This window comes from Hyaena hyaena, unplaced genomic scaffold (assembly GCF_003009895.1).
Source record: "Hyaena hyaena isolate Hyena2069 unplaced genomic scaffold, ASM300989v1 scaffold_8, whole genome shotgun sequence".
In the NCBI taxonomy this organism is placed as follows: Eukaryota; Metazoa; Chordata; class Mammalia; order Carnivora; family Hyaenidae; genus Hyaena; species Hyaena hyaena.
Window position 1 is genome coordinate 2,271,078 of NW_024080640.1, and position 17,347 is coordinate 2,288,424.

The 17,347-nt window shown below is 39.9% G+C and overlaps 1 protein-coding gene across 4 annotated transcripts in view; it reads right to left on the reverse strand.

The window, feature by feature from the left end:
• Window positions 1-17,347, reverse strand: part of TNPO3 (transportin 3) — an 84,409-nt gene that overhangs the window by 394 nt on the left and 66,668 nt on the right. For all 4 annotated transcript variants that reach the window (XM_039242867.1, XM_039242876.1, XM_039242886.1 and 1 more), the window contains 6 exons: window positions 16,596-16,712; window positions 15,165-15,259; window positions 13,079-13,235; window positions 12,089-12,256; window positions 8,118-8,230; window positions 1,496-1,587 (listed from right to left, as the gene is read on the reverse strand). In XM_039242867.1, coding sequence (XP_039098798.1) covers window positions 1,527-1,587; window positions 8,118-8,230; window positions 12,089-12,256; window positions 13,079-13,235; window positions 15,165-15,259; window positions 16,596-16,712 — 711 coding nt within the window. In that variant the 3' untranslated portion in view covers window positions 1,496-1,526. The remainder of the gene's footprint in view (window positions 1-1,495; window positions 1,588-8,117; window positions 8,231-12,088; window positions 12,257-13,078; window positions 13,236-15,164; window positions 15,260-16,595; window positions 16,713-17,347) is intronic.

Here is a 17,347-nt window from a genome sequence, read left to right on the forward strand (position 1 = left end):
TGTACTTGCTCAGGCACCCATTCTGCCCTCTGCAACACCGACTCGGTGGGGGAAAAGAAGATGGATTTTTTTACTTGTGATTTCAAGAGAGCTACTGCTTCAATGATACAGTCTGCAGCCCTTCTCTAATTCTGAGTGTGGCGCGGAGACTAGGGAATGTATGTTGGGGGAAGAGTGGACTAACAGGTCCAGGCTGCCCACCCCAAACACACAAAATACCTACTTCAGTCTGTTTTAATACTGGGGTTTCATGTGAGAGTTTATTCTGAAGGAAGACTTTGCCTACTAACAAAAGCTTAAAAACCACTGATGTAGTCTGTATGAAAAAGGTACTCTGTAGAAGTACTAAGTACCGTGGTTAAAAGTGAGGACTCTGGCACCAGAATGTCCACACTTGAATCGCAGTTCTATCAATTACTGACTGTGACAATCACACAAATCATTTAACATCTGGAACCTCTGTTCCCCTGTAAAATGGGAATAAAAAAGGTAACTAACCCAGAGACCTGGCTGAGGATTATCTTAGTTAATACATACAGAACACTGCGCACAGCACCTGACACGCAGTAAAGGCACCATAAATGTCAGCTATGAGCATCCACGGCTGGCCGCTAACAAGCCTGTGTACATCACCAACACTACAAAACGGGAAGATCCCAAATGATATCACTACTCACTAAAGAAACAAAGTTTAGAAATAATTTCTGGTGTGGTGAGGCACTGCCAAAGAGTACCTTCATCTACGAATGCGTTTAGTGACAGAAACCGCCAGGAAGGTGCTGCACATTCATCGAGAATTGCCTCCTAGGAGAATAAATTCTGCCTAAGACATCAAAGGTGGGGCTTCAGAAGAGAGCCGCTTTTCTTCTCTCAGTCAAGAAACTGGCACCCAAATCCCACTACCCAGTCCCTTGTGTCCTCAGCTAAGCTTATTGCTGTACCTCAGAAAGAGGAGTTAGGAAGCACATGGTGAAAAACTGCGGACAAAGAGCTAGACAACGACACCACCTCCTTTCCTCTATCTCTGGCATTGGTCAGAACCTCGCATTTCAGCATTCAGACTATAAAAGTGATAAGAGTAAGTATCTTTTGTTCACTGATATGGAAGGTCAGTTTTAGGAAAATGGTGTCATGTAATCACAGTCAACTTTAGGTCAGCATTATTTTCACCAAAGTAGCCAGGTTAAAAAATGTTTATTTAGCATACACACTTACCATCCTAAAGTGTCTATAAGAAGATGACAGGAGAATTTTTTTTTCTTGAGCTCTTCTACAATAATTTTCCTGTAGGGGTGAAGATGGCATCCAAAAGAAGCTGACAATTCCTGGCTGCCTTGGCCCAAGAAAATCAGGGCCCTGCATTTCCAACTGTTTAGCAGCGTTAAACTGTTAAGTCGTTCCCTGACCAGCTACAGCATAAGTCCCATGATGGGCACTAAAACCTATGTCATTCCCAAGCATTCCTGGCAGCCAGGGAAAAGGCTGGGACACTCACCTGGGTGACAGGCACAGTGCAGGAGTGTGAGCTATCGAAACAACCTGGTGAAGTCTCGCAAGGCCCAGCAAACTTGTTTACATTCCTCAGCACTAGAAAAGAAAAAGGTAGGTTGGTCCCTGACTGAGAAGAAAGATAATAATATGCTGAAAAACCACCCCAACACTGAAGTTCAGTGAGAATGATCTCAGCTCTGTACTTCTGATCTTTCCATAACTCAAGGGCAAATATTAACTACTGCATATGAGAATAATTATAAGCTGTATGGGTTCCAAAGAGTATATAGAGAAAAACGGCCTAGGTTTGAATCCTGGGTCCACCATTCTTGGGCTAGTTACCAAACCGCTTCAGTTGCCACATCTATTACCTACTTCATAATGTTTGGAGGATTACATCAGTTCAATACTTGGTTAAAGTCCCTGACATAAATACAAGAAAGCCAGAACCCCCAAGTAAAAAGGCAAGCATATTCACCTAAGACTGATAATCTTAACTCTACGAGCTGAGCTAACTTAGTACCCTGGTTTCCTCGTTCTTTTCCAAAGGCAGATTTTGTTTACAAAGCCCAGTCCAGCAACTAAGTCTCTATCAGTCATCGATTTTCTAGTTGAACAGGCTGCTCAGGGTTTCCTCCTGTGGGAGGAGAAGGGAGAGGAGATAGGAAAGGGTTAAGGCACGTACAAAGGGAGAAGGAGGAAGCAGGACTCTGTCATTAGGCAAGCACTGAAATGGGATCTGAATGGCCAATCTTCATCTGACCCTGTTTTTTCAAAAGGCCTCTTTTGTCCAAGACAGTCACCAAGAAAACAGTTGCTCGCTTTGTTCTTCTGGTTAGTCTTTATAACCAGTGTTGATAACTAAACATGAAGGTAAACTATAAACAGTGGAAAAGGAAGTACTTCCTAACATGCGCATCCTTCTTCGGCCCTCTTTGGCTCAGAAAAACTCAGGGACCACACAGCCTACCACCTAGGGTGCAACGTCAGAAGAAAGTGCTCTCTCCTTCTCTTAATGGCTAAACACCTGGAAAGGAACTGCTAATAATGATTCCACAGAAAAGAAGGTGGAAACTATCCCCTGAGTGCCTACATGTGGATTTCCTCATCTTTATAAGGTCTGAAATAGCATTATGAACCTTGATTTAGATTCTAGGATTTGATTCAACAGAATATTCTAGAAACTTTCTTCCAGTCTCTCTCCATTCTAAAAATGTACTGAAAATGATCAAGTCTTCTGGTTTTACTGAAATTCTGCCATTTGTGAATTTAACATGTTTCAATACAACCATTACCTTCCTCAGTCTATTTCCAAATCAATGCTGACTACAAAGGAGGTAGTTGGCATGGCGAGAACGTATCGCTCATGCTTCCACTGTCACAAAGGAAGAAGATGTGTAACTCAAGAGAAGCCTCTGTGAGGCATCCTATTGTAAGGAACTATGACAACATGAAACAGTTAAATGTGGGACAGCGATGGAGACTTAAGATTCTTTTGCTATTCCAAAGCCATATGGGTTTTCAATTTTACCCTTCTTCAACCAGACAGCATGGTTTAATATGAAAGAGAATGATAACTCCACTCCTCACCTCTCTTGTGACACAAGAGAAAAAGTGCCGAAACCAAAATGCAAGCACCGAGAACGGTGGGGAGCCAGGGTGAAGGAGGGGTGAGGCCAGCATCTCCAATCTGCCCAGCTCCACTCCCGGCCCTGCTGGCAACTGCTCTCGTGTCCGGAGCTGCAGCCAAATGGTTAATGTGTCCTTCCTTGGTGATTAAGCCAAAAGAAAGGGATTTTTAAAAAGGAAAAACTTAAAAGCTACAACTCTTTTCTGTTTTCTGCCTCAATCCTTCTGGCATTTATTTTCCATTTGATTTCATTCATTTAAAATGGCCACTATTTTTCTAGGTTCTTTTTTCTGGCTTCCATTCCTACAATCCTAATCCTTTCACCATACTTCTGAAACTTTTCATTCCCTCAAGCCCCATAATCCTAGTAGCAGTCTGCTGAGAAATGCAACCCTTTCCACCTGATGTTCTGGCGGATAATGGAGAGTAACCAAGCTCTAACGACTAGAGCAAGAAGACAGCCCCAAACCGGCCTAACTCTAGCCTTTATTCAACATCTTCTGACCTTGAGATTGTCATGCAAGTGACAAGAGTCAGAGAATAAACACTGACATAGAGAAATGGGAAGTGATGGCAGGATTTCTTCTAGTTATAATGAGTGGTGCTTAGAGAGCAAGAATGATTATTTCAGAATGAAGAGCCCCAGCTTTCTTCAAGCTGACCAACTGAAGATGTTAGGGAATTAATTAACTACCAGTACTATGTGAAAAACAGGCTTGGACTTGCTGAAATGAAACTGAACCAGTTTACCCTCCCTGCTAGGATGGCAAACAAAGCAGCATGTTGAGGCAGGAGTTACAGGACCTTAAAACCAAAAGGGAGACTGAGTCATGCACAGAACAGAAGGTTCACGGGCAACACGCATACTAGAGAAAGAGAATTACTATGAGCAGGTGAGCAATCTCAAACATTTTCTCTAGCACCTTAACATTCCATCTTCTGTTCCTTTCCCACCACTGTCACAGCCTACCATAGGAGGAGCCGCAAAACTTGTTCAGCAATGAGAGATCAAGTAGGCCAAGCTGGTAGTGCATCTTATTTCTTATCAGAGGGCAAAGATCACAGATGTTTTTGTTTGTAACATTGCATTATTTGGGTTCCTTTTCTGTGCCCCTCAATTCTCCTTAAATTAGGGAATTCCATTACTCTACAGACTTACTCTGTCGTTCTGTCATAGATTAGCCCAGATAAAGGAATTCGGGCTTGATGGAGACTTATTTTAGAATGTGTGGGTGCCTTAGAGCTGGCAGGAGACATGCTCTAGCTAGCTTTGCAAGTGCATAATGACATTCCAGCAGGTTCTTGTCCAAAGAGAAAGTTAACATTCACTGATCACCTACTACGTGACAAATCTTCAGATTTCCATGTGGTATCTCATGATAACCCTTATGAATAAGATGGGTATTACTAACTCTCCTTTGTAGATGAATAAGCTGAAGTTCAGTAAGTGGCAACATTCAAGCCAACAGCCTTGACTGTAAGCCTAGTCCTTTGGGGGGTTCTCTCCCCAGACTCCCATTTGCTTTTTGGAAATTAGAACCAGTATGATCCTGCCCTTCTACTGACCAATACTAGATGGAATACATAATACAGCAAAAAAATAGCAGAAAGAAGCCATATTCTGCTCTGAGACAGCTTCTGGTGGAATGCTAACTACTTCTACTGTGAAGATTCATAACGAAAAGCAAATAATCTTGTAAAGTTATCCCCGTCAATATACACCTATCTACAACAGGGGAAATTCTCTTCTTCTGGCAAAATGTGTCATGAAGGTAGTCACATGCTATTTTTCAGTCATGCATGTCTCTTGATCTATGGCCAAAAGTCAGTTACTTTTGGGACTGTTAAGCCACTTAGTAAGCTACAAAATAACAGCACTCATAGGTTTGGGATTTTAAGAAATTAACAATATCACTGGAGAAACTCTGGGAGATGAGAAAGTAAACCATTCTGGAAAGTAAGATTAAGAAATCAAATCTCAGAAAAGATTAACCCTGTACCACCGCCTAAAATTTATTTTCTCCTCCTTTTAGAAACTAGGTCTGGTTTTATTTGTACATGTATACCACATGCTCCTGAAAAAAAGGTAGAGAAAGTTATGAAATAAAAAGTGAAAGCCTTCCCTCCTCTCACATCCTGGTCCCAGTTGTACATTTTTCCAGAATTTACTATGCATATCTATAAAATTTATAATAAAACAGCTTTTAATTTTTTTAATATTTTTTCATTTTTGAGAGAAAGAGATACACAGAGCATGAGTTGAAGAGAGGCAGACAGAGAGGGAGACACAGAATTTGAAGCAGATTCTAGGCTCCATACTATCAGCACAGAATCCGACATGGGGCTCGAACCCACAAACTGCGAGATCATGACTTGAGCCGAAGTCAGACACACCCAACTGACTGAGCCAGCCAGGCGCCCCACAACAGCTTTTAAAAGTGCAAGCAACCAACTCTGGCTGAGGTCATAATCTCACAATTCATGGATTTGAGCCCTGTGTTGGGCTCTGTGTGACAGCTCAGTGCCTGGAGTCTGCTTCAGATTCTGTGTCTCCCTCTCTCTTTGCCCCTCCCCTGCTCACAATCTGTCTTTCAAAAATAAATAAACATTGGGGCGCCTGGGTGGCTTAGTCGGTTAAGCGTCCGACTTTCGCTTAGGTCATGATCTTGCGGTTTGTGGGTTCGAGCCCCGCGTCGGGCTCTGTGCTGACTGCCAGCTCAGAGCCTGGAGCCTGTTTCAGTCTGTGACTCCCTCTCTCTCTCTGACCCTCCCCTGTTCACGCTGTCTCTCTCTCTCTCTCTCCTAGAAATAAATAAAAATATTAAAAAATAAATAAATAAATAAACAAACAAACATGATTTTTTTTTTTTTTAAGTGCAAGTTGAAGGATGCCTGGGTGGCTCAGATGGCTAAGCATGTGACTTTGGCTCAGGTCATGATCTGATGGTTTTGTGAGTTCGAGCCTGGAAGTGACTGCACAGAGGCTGCTTGGGATTCTCTCTCTACCCCTCCCCCGCTCGCACTCTCTCACTGTCAAAATAAACAAACAAATAAATAAATAAAAGTGCAAGTTGAGGTACATGTGGCTGGCTCATGATCCAACTCCTGATCTCAAGGTTATGAATTCAAGCCCCACACTGGGTGTAGAAATTACTTTAAAAACAGTGTGTGAGGGGGGGTTGTGCACGTGCCTGGGTGGCTCAGTTGGTTGAGTGTCTGACTTCAGATCAAGTCATGATCTCACAGTTTGTGGGGTCGAGCCCTGTGTTGGGCTTGCACACAGCGCAGAGCCTGGAGCTTGCTTCAGATTCTGTTTTCCTGCCTCTCTGCCCCTTCCCCAGCTTGCGCTGTAACTGAAATGTTACTGATTAACAAAGCCATGGTAATCAAAACAGTATGGTATTGACATAAAGACAGACAAAGAGATCAAAGGAATAGAGGAGAGGGCCCCAAAATAAATCCCTCGCATATACACTCAATGATTTTCAATAAGTGTACCAAGACCATTCAGTGGGGGAAAAGGTCAGTGCTGGGAATTCTTTTCAATTCAAAAGAACTGAAAGCAGGATCCTGAAGAGATATATGTACACTCGTGTTCACAGCAGCATTACTTACAATACCCAAGAGGTAGAAGCAACCCAAATGTCCATCAACAGATGAGTGAATAAATAAATGTAGTATATACATAAAACAGAATGTTTCTCAGCCTTAAAAAGGAAGGAAATTCTGACAGGTGCTACAACATGGATGAACCTTGAGAACATTGTGCTAAGTGAGTCACAAAAGGACAAATGCCGTATGATTTCACTTATAAGAAATATCTAGAGTAGTCAAGTCAAATCACAGAAACAGGAAGTAGAATGATGCTTGCTGGGGACTAAAGGACGGGAGGAGAGGGAGTTGTTTAATGGTTATAATTTCAGTTTTACAAGATGAAAAAAATTATGGAAATTGCACAACAATGTGAATGTACTTAACACTATGAACAATATACTTAAGAATGGTTAAAATGGTAAAATCTATGGTATTTTATCACAATTCAAAATTTTTAAAAATTGTCAGTACAAGTTGGGTTATATGATACTATTATTTTTTCCCTTTATCATATACTTTCTATATCATCACATGTATATTACTGCATCTTTTTTCAGTACCTATTTAGTTACATTCTATTAATTAACTATTCTCTTTTGATGGACAATTAGAATATTTCTAATGTTTTTCACTATTACCAAGCCTTACTGTAACACACATTCTCAGACTTATAAATCATTCCACAACTGTATGACTTATAAGTCAATATCTAAAGGAGTGTCTGGGTGTCTCAGTTTGTTAAGTGTCTCACTCTTCATTTTGGCTCAGGTCATAAGCTCATGGTTCGTGAGATCGAGCCCCATGTCAGGCTCTGTGCTGACAGCGCAGAGCCTGCTTGGGATTCTCTCTCTCTGCCCCTCCCCTGCTCAGGCACACGTGTGCACTCCCTATCTCTCAAACTATTAGAATTTCAGTATGTTTAGGCATGGTGAAAAATTTCCAATTCACTACTGCTTACGTCATCTATGTTTCACAACTAATGCTTCACCTATTCACACCTGCATTCCTGATCCCTGATTATGGATGAAAACAGAAAAGAACTTCATAAAGATAAAGATAGATTTTAGGAAGGGCAGTGGGCTGCTCAATGCATTTTTCTTTTGGAAGAAATAATGCTTCCACTTACCCATTAAGATCTCATCCCAGTTAATACACTTGTACAGTAAAAGTGATGCACAGCTATATAGCATGATGAGATTTCCACCCCACCCCAGACTGCTTTCTAATGCCACTTTGTGCAATTCAATGTAAACAGACAATAGACTGAGTTTACAAAGGCACAAAAGAAATATACCCTTAGGTAAATTTGGTATAAGAAACAAAGATATTTTTTTTTTCTGCACACCCCTGCTTCTGTTCACATTCCCTAAAAAAACAAAACCCCAAAACCCACATCACTCACCTAGTGACTTGCTTGTGGAAATCTGTAAGCTGCTTGTGTGTCACTGTGACAGCTCCCACAGTTGTCTCCTTTGGCAAACCTTTCAAGGAATTCTCTAACCATCGACAAAAAGTCTGTGCAGAGAAGAGAATATGAGTTTTAGGAGGAGACGACTTACTCAATTGGACCCTACAAGTAGTAACAAAGACTCACAGGTTTTTCTTAGCAGCATTAGCTCTTCCAGACTTGGAAGCAAGTAGAGGAATTAACAAAAGCACTATTATCTTTAGGCCTTTCAACCCTCTGGGGTTTGGAACAGTCTGCAAAGGAAGGCTATTAGACTTTCATTCAAAGAGGTAGTAGCAAACATCATTTCAGAAAGAGCCCTTCTACCTTGGAAGTGAAGTCTTTTCTGGATGATGCTATTGTCCTATTCCTTCTGCCAGAAGTTTAATGATAAACTTTTTAATTTCAGAAAATTAAGCAGCTTCCAGAAAACTCTGGAGTGAAAAGCTCAAAGGCAGTTCACAGCAAAAGTTCAGTAACACAAAAAGCAAGGACAAAAAGTACAGTAAGTAAACACGTCAAAATTATATAAACATTAATATAATATGAATCCAGAGTCTTTAGGGTTTTAAGGTCATATCTCTTAGGAGAACAGTCATTCCTTTGTGATACCTGCCTGTACTTTGAGTCAGGAAACTTTTCTGCTCACTCTGGTTGCTATTTAAAAACATCAAAACTCTAGAGACTTCTTCTGGGTTTTTATTTTCAATTAGCTGTTCTTTGAGTCTGCTCTAATTTTTCATGCCTTTCTTAAGTAGGATGTATACTTTGGTCATATTTCAGCAGGAAGATAACCTTTTTTATAACCAAATTTTTTAAATTATATATTCAGGGGCACCTGGGTGGCTTAGTCGGTTAAGTGTCCGACTTTCGCTTAGGTCATGATCTCGCGGTTCATGGGTTCGAGCCCCGCGTCAGGCTCTGTGCTGGCTGCCAGCTCAGAGCCTGGAGCCTGTTTCAGAGTCTGTGACTCCCTCCCTCTCTGACCCTCCCCTGCTCATGCTGTCTCTCTCTCTCCCAGAAATAAATAAAACATTAAAAAATTAAAAAATATATATATATTCCCCTAATATGTTGGTTTATAACAAACCAGAGCAAAAGTAAATATTCAATTATAAATGCTTAAGAAGTATCGCTCCCAAACAAGAACAATAAGAAACGGGGCGCCTGGGTGGCTCAGCTGGTTAAGCATCTGACTTCAGCTCAGGTCATGATCTCATAGTTTGTGAGTTTGAGTGCCAGTAGGGCTCTGTGCTGATGGCTCAGAGCCTGGAGTCTGCTTCAGATTCTGTGTCTCCCTCTCCCTGGCCCCTCCCCAGCTTGTAGTCTCTCTCTCATTAAAAAATAAGAAAAAAAAAAAAAAAAAAAAAAAAAAAGAACCATAAGAAACTAAAAAGCAAAATCTAATTAGTTAGCACACAATGGGTTTCATCATCATCTAAGAAATATGGTTGGAAACACCAAATAAATTTGCCAGATGAGTACCCAACAAAGGAAAGGAGGAATAGACTTATATAAGAGTTTAAATAGTTTCAAGTCACACGACGAAGCTGGTATGCCATCTTCTAGTGAAGAATTTGTGTGCTGAATTTTGAAAACGGTATGACTATGAAAGTGCTCAAGAATGCAAATTTTTAGGTGCCTAGGTGGCTCATTCAGTTGAGTATCTATCTGACTCAATATTGCTACAGGTCATAATCTTGCAGTTGTGAGATCAAACTCCACACTGGACTCTGCTGAGCGTGCAGCCTGTTTGAAACTCTCTCCCCTCCCCACCACTTGTTCTCTCTCTCTCTAAAATAAATAAACTTAAAAAGAAAAATAATGTAAATTTTATTGAACTCACATCATTAGAACTTTAATCAGTTGTCAGGGTACAGACAACCCAAATTTATGTAGGAGTTCCTTTACAAAAACTCAGTTTTAGGTTGATGTTTAGAAAACAATCACTTTAAATTTCTTGACACACATTCTATGGGCATTTACATACTAAACTCTTAAAAGTCCATGGCTATCTGATCTCTGTTACTGCTTAACCTTCCTGTTCTAATTTTCTTCTTCTGTTAGCACTTAGCCACATGTTTAGATATCAAGAATGTCTTTATAAAGTTAAATTTACAAAGTAAGTTTTCTGTTACTTGGGAACCAAGTATATTTGTAAAAAAAGTGAAAAAGCATGGAAAATTTTTTTCTCACGTCCATTACTTCTGGAATTAAACTTGTTGGTCCTGAGGGGCTGAGTACTTTCCTAAGGAAAATACAAAATACAAAATACAAAAATATTGCTGTATAAGATTGAAACAGAATATACCGAGCAACTTGAGCTCACATGAAAGAATTGCAGAGCTATCTGACAGAACCAAAGTCACACAGGAGCCTTAGAGTTTGATACATAAGAATTAAGGTTCAGGGGCACCAGGGTGGCTCAAGGCAGTTAAGCGTCTGACTTCGGCTCAGGTTGTGATCTTATGCTTCTTGAGTTCGAGCCCCTCTTTGAGCTCTATGCTGATAGTTTGGAGCCTGGAGCCTGCTTTGAATTCTGTGTCTCCCCCTCTCTCTCCGCCCCTCCCCAGGTTGCACCCTCTCTCTAAAAAATAAACAAAATTAAAAAAAAAAAAAAGATTAAAGTTCAGGTGGCTGTTTCTGAATTATAAAGAAAATGTTAAAAAGTTATTAAGCATCTGCCCTGTCTTTTGTTTGAGCCAAAGATCAAGTAAAGCATATGCTAAGGCAATATACACTAAGCATGAATTTTGGAGATGACCAAAAATCTAGGGCAGAAATTTCAGCTCAGTGATAGGGGATTCCTGTTTTTTGTTTTTGTTTTTTTTTTTTTTTAATTAAAAAAAATTTTTTTAAATGTTTATTTTTGAAAGAGAGAATGTAAGTGGGGGAGGGGTAGAAAAACAGGGACACATAGAATATGAAGAAGGTTCCAGGCTCTGAGCTGTCAGCACAGAGCCCAATGTGGGGGCTCGAACTCATGAATTGCAAGATCATGACCTGAGCCAAACTTGGACCGTTAACCAGCTGAGCCATCTAGGCGCCCCTCAGTGACTTGAGATTCTAACAGTAATCTTTGTTTTGTGAAACTGCTGAAATTGAACAACTGCCATCAATGATACAAAGCAGGAGACAACATTAAGATGTACATGGACTTAAAGGTTACAATAAATTTGTATATCTGGAATTTTCTGTGGTTCTAGAAGATAGCTCACTTTAACTAGAACCAACTGTGCACTTTTCTAAACTGCTTTTATATTAGTATTAAAAATAATATATCCTAGTGTACAGGCTATATGTATTCTTTACCACTCTGCTCAAAATTTTCATGCAGTACACATAACCCTGATTTATGATCATGCAGCCCATTCTGAAATTACTTGAACATTACTGGATAGCCTAAAAAAACTTTTCATGTTCAGGTGATAAATGAGCTGGTACAAGAATTGAAATAAGATGCAAATTAATCTAAAGAAGAAACAAATCCAAGTGCACATTGTGAGCTAATTTTATATTTCTGTATCCCCAAATGCTCTGGCTAGATTTATTACCAAGGAAAATCCTACAGTGCTATCTAAGGAGCTTGAAGTAAATTAACACTTCTTGAATAACCTGTAGCACTATATAACTGATATATGGGCATCTCTCACAAGTGAACAAATTTCTCTGCGGCCAGCCACACAGCTGAATTCAAAGCTTAGTATTCACTTCAGGGGAATATAAACCCTTTGACAGTGACACAAACATACTTTCAAAAACCGTCTGGCCTTCTATAGGCCCCTTCATCTAATAAATGAAACTTAGTAACATGCCTAGATTAGGCTCCATGGATATACAACAGGGCTGGTTTCAAAGTTATAGTTGGCCTCCCGGAACCAAAGTTTAGAACTGTGAGAATGGGTTCTTTATGGAAACAATCTTACCGGTCTGTCAACCTGCATGATCTCCCAGAGCACTTCAGCCACATCTGGGAGGGTATAGGGAGGGAGACAAAAGCAGCATGTGTGGAGCAGCTGGCTGACAAGTTGCTGTCCAAGCTGGTTCATCACCTGTCCAATCAGTTCTTTCCGTAATTCAAAGTCTTCTTCGTGCTATAAGGAAGTAAGAGCAAAAGATACGTTCTAATTTCAACTTCCCAGCTAGTAATTCCTCTTTCCTGGAGAAGGAAGTGTATATATAACAGCTGGATTAAAAAACTTACTTATTTTCTTCCTTCCTATAGACTTTGAATATACATATATTTCTAACATTTAAAAAAAATATCTTTTTATAAACTGCTTTTCACTTCTAGTTTCTTAAATAATTAGTCCGTTCAAATAGTGGCTTATTTCTCCACTGCTGTTACCTTCAATTCTATTCCACATTTACCCAAATCTACCTTTGAAAATTTTGTGAACCATTTTACTACTCCAGCCAAACAGGTCTCTTAACTATATAACATACTTAGTACTACCCTGACTTTCTCTGATTATCATTTGTGCTCCAGTTAAGACTATCTCTCCCTCTCCAGTCCATCCAAATTCTACCTATATCTAATGACTCCACTGATGTCTCTCTTCCAGAAATTAACCCACTTCCCAACCTACTTCTGAACAAAAAGCTTTCCCTCCTTTGCTATGATTTCATAGCAATCATGACTTTTATCATTCATCTGGTAATCAAATACTATCTTATTATCTAAATCTTTACATCTATTTATCTCTTCAACTAAACACTGAATGACATGGGAGCAGAAATACCTTTAGACTGTTTTATATAGATTACAGCACTTTGTAGAGGCCGTGGTGTTTTGGTTAGTGAATGGTATCAAATACAGATCAGATAAAGAGAATCTGGTTTTCACCTAAGAAATGAGGAAAAGAGATAACAAGATGCTGAGCTGCAAAGTAGAAAGGTACAATGTTTATACTTACATCATTGGCTACCCCTGTATGGATGAGGTCCCGTAGGAACCTCATGACACTACAATTGGCATCCCGGTGGTCCAGGGTAGTAGAGGCAATGGCCCACTGCAAGATAGGGATGACCACTTGGCTCCTCAGCAAGGTAACAGGACTACGCTGAATAAACCTGGGTTGGAAAGACAGGCTAAGTATAAATGACAGGATTAGGCTCTAAAAGCAGCCCAAGCAATGGGCAAAATTATAGATGGAGACAGTAAAAAAGGTCAGTGGTTGGGGCGCCTGGGTGGCTTAGTCAGTTAAGCGTCCGACTTTCGCTTAGGTCATGATGTCGCGGTTCGTGGGTTTGAGCCCCGTGTCGGGCTCTGTGCTGACTGCCAGCTCAGAGTCTGGAGCCTATTTCAGAGTCTGTATCTCCCTCTCTCTCTGACCCTCCCCTGCTCACGCTGTCTCTCTCTCTCTCCTAGAAATAAATAAAAATATTTAAAAAAAAAAAAAAAAAAGGTCGGTGGTTGCTAGCAGTAGAGGGTGAGGGAGGGCTGAACAGGTGGAGCATAGAGAATTTTAGGGTATTAAACTATTCCATGTGATATTATAACTGTGGACACATGTCACCATACAACATACACCACCGAGAATGAATCCTAATGTAAATTATGGACTTTGGGTGATAATGATGTGCCAATACAGGATAATCAATTCCAACAAACAGACCACACTGGTGGGAATGCTAATAGTGAGGAAGGCTGTGGAGGTTGGGGGAGGGAGTGGTGCAGTGGGTATACAGGAACTTCCCAAGGTTTCTACTCAATTTGCTATAAAACTTCTCAGATCCTTTAAAAACACAGGGAGAATCTCCATGGAAAAGACACTACATTTTCTAAATTTATTTCACCAGGTAAGCGTTTGTGCAAAGAGCATCTCTGGGGATTAGTTTTTCAAGGAACAGACACTGGGAAAACAGAGACTGGACAGCTCACCCAACAGTTCTCTCATATCAACAACAACAAAGGCTGTCCAAAAACTAACCAAAAAAGTGTTTGATACTTAATCCTGAGATGAAACAGTCAATACTACTTTGCATTTGTAAGTGATAAAATATATATTATGTGTATAATCACATATAACAATTTATTTTAATAATTTTTTTTCTAATCTTTTATTTTATTTTATTTTTTTACAAATAGTTTATTGTCAAATTAGTTTCCACATAACACTCAGTGCTCATCCCCACAGGTGCCCTCCTCCATGCCCATCCCCCCTCCCCCCATTTTAAATAATTTTTAAATGATTTTATGTTCAGGGTGCCTGGGTAGCTCAGTTGGTTAAGCACCTGACTCTTGACTTCAGCTCCGGTCATGATCTCAGTTTCAGGAGTTTGAGCCCGAGAAAGGCTCTGTGCTGACAGTGTGGAGCTTGCTTGGGATTCTCCCTATCTCTATCTCTAAATAAATAAATAAATACATAAACTTTTAAAAATTAATTAAAAAATGCTTTTATGTTCAGTAACTAATTTGGTTCAATTCTTTATCCAGGGACTAAAGAAGTAATAATAATAATATTCCTTCAGTGTTGGGAATAATATCATCAGTGTTACTGGTAAAAGGAATTTAAGCAATAATTGGTGTGGAAGGCTCGGGGCAGAACTGGAAAGTGCAGTACAAGATAACTTCTAAGGCACCTTAAAATCCTACAAATTTTTTGTTCTGAGATATGATTATATCTAAAGGATGCCAAGCTTCCTCAAGGAAAAATGTGAAGTGAAGCAAGACATCACAGTGGCTTTATAAAAAGTTAAAACCATAGGGGATTCTAGTGATTTTCCAGTCAAATGTTTTTCCAAAGCTGGTTTTACTGTCTTGCATGTTCCCTCCTTTGTGAAGAAAACCAGCTGCTTTCTCCTGCTCCCATCCAACTCCTCTTCCTCATGAAGAGGGATATTCCGGCTCACAATTTAACTCTGGGCTATGAATCACTAACCTACCTTTACTCCACTGAACTCATTTTATAGTGAAGCAAACAGTCAAGTGTTAGGTGACAAGACTAAGCAGGCATGGGGATGAGCAATAAAAGAAAGTTGCTCTTCAGGGGGACTGACCTGGTGGCCAGCCTGAACAGGTCATCTACGGTGTCAGGGTGATTCTGGAGCCCATTCTGCTGTTCTAACAGCTGAAAGGTGGGGATGCACAGTGCCTAAAACAGAACAGTGATTTTAAAATAAACACCTGTATATAAATGCAACAGCATTTCAGACTTGTTAAATATAATGTACACAAAAGGAACAAAGGGAGTAAGAATGGACAGGAAAAGAAAAAGACTTTAATGAAAATCAGTTCAAGGGGCACCTGGGTGGCTTAGGTGGTTAAACATCCAACTTCAGCTCAGGTCATGCATGATCTCACGGTTCGTGAGTTCAAGCCCCATATCAGGCTCTGTGCTCACAGATCGGAGCCTGCAGCCTGCTTCTGATTCTGTGTCTCCTTCCCTCTCTGCCCTTCCTCTGCTTATATTCTCTCTCTCTCTCTCTCTCTCTCAAAAATAAATAAACATTTAAAAAAAGAAAGAGAAAATCAGTTCAAGAAAACGAAGACAGAAATCTTTCTCAGTTGATAGTTTTTACATATGAAGTCCACATTTCAGAAAGGGTTGAGGCTATAGATTTTAGCTGATGAAACTGGAAAGATGTCTACTCAATGTTTTAGAAGTTTCTGAAAATAAAGACTGCTTATGTACTAGACATGGTCTTGTCCACTAAGGGAGTAGATTTATTTTTAAAAATTTTGATAATAATAATGAAATACCAGTTTAAAGGAAAAACATCGTGGGAAAAAGAGATCATAATTTAACTTCTTAATATATTTTCTTCCCTATGACTAGGAGGGGAGAAAATCAATACATCAGGAGCTTTTTCCTATGTTTGCTATTTACCCTAAGACCATCCCTGCTGAGTGAGCTAGTTCACTGATTGTTCCAGGCAAGAAATTAAAGACAGAATCATGCTTGAGCTTAGAGATCCTTTGTTTTATATCTATTTGTTCCCTTCTACATCTCTCAAAAGACTATATCTCTAGAGAGTATAAGTTAGGCAATAATAGCTGTAATGATCCTTACATTCATATGGTCAATCTCTCAGTCTTCTAAGCATGTCTGTCCAGAGAACAACTAGAAAGTTTCTACCTTCCAGGGCACCTGGGTGACTCAGTCAGTTAAGTGTCTTGACTTCAGCCCATGTCATGCTCTCACATTAGTGAGCTCAAGCCCCAAGTGAGGCTCTGTGCTGACAGCTCAGAGCCGGGAGCCTGCTTCAGATTCCATGTCTCCCTTTCTCTCTCTCTCTGCCCATCCCTCATTCATGATCTCTCTCTCTCAAAAATAAACAAACATTTAAAAAAGAGTTTCTACCTCCCTGATACTAGGAAATCAACATGCCTGGAAGAAAGACATAGAGAAGCAAGAGAATTCAAGACATGGTGAAGAGCTCACTGCTAGGCCTTCAGACCCACCAAGATACTGCCCAGAGAAAACAGACCTGGAGCATGTCGAGTAGTCCCTGCCGACAGCCCTCTTCCATGCCGTATTCATCCACAAGGATACTGCCAAGGTACAGGAAACAGGAATGCTGATGTACATGGTACACGTTCACCATCTGCCAAGGGAGAAACCAGTCAATTCTTTTAACCCCCCAAAAAGTACCAACTTAGGAAACTGTCTGGAGGAAGAAATTCAGAGACAAGTAGTTTCTTCTCTTTTAAAGACAATATAGTAAAGCTTGTTGGCAACATTTGCTAAAACACAGGGCTCGATTCTCCAATAATTTTCAAGTACTCTCTTTAGAGTCCTATCAAGCCTTTGACCTTTTATCTTCCCCCCAAAAAATGCTGCAGGAGAGTTGCATAATACATCAAGCTGGAAGCCATTAGGATGCTATCACCAAGCTATCTACAAACCCCTACAAACCCCAACACCTAAAGGTTGTTCCTATTTGCTTTAAAGATTATCTCTTAAGAAAGAAAAAAAAAAGCATATATAGCTATAGCAGGGCTAAAAATACCAAACATCCTCATCCTGAAGGAGATTGTGAAAGCACTATTTAAATTTTGAGTTGCTCCTAAACCCCTCTATTTAAAGTAAAAAATAGTGTTCTCAATCAAGATACCTGGATCTCAGGAAAATAAAAATATTAATATACATATTTAAATTAAATGATTTGTTTAGGATTTTTATCCTACTCTCCTCCAAAAATTAAGAGGCATCCATACATTCATATATTTAAAATGCCAT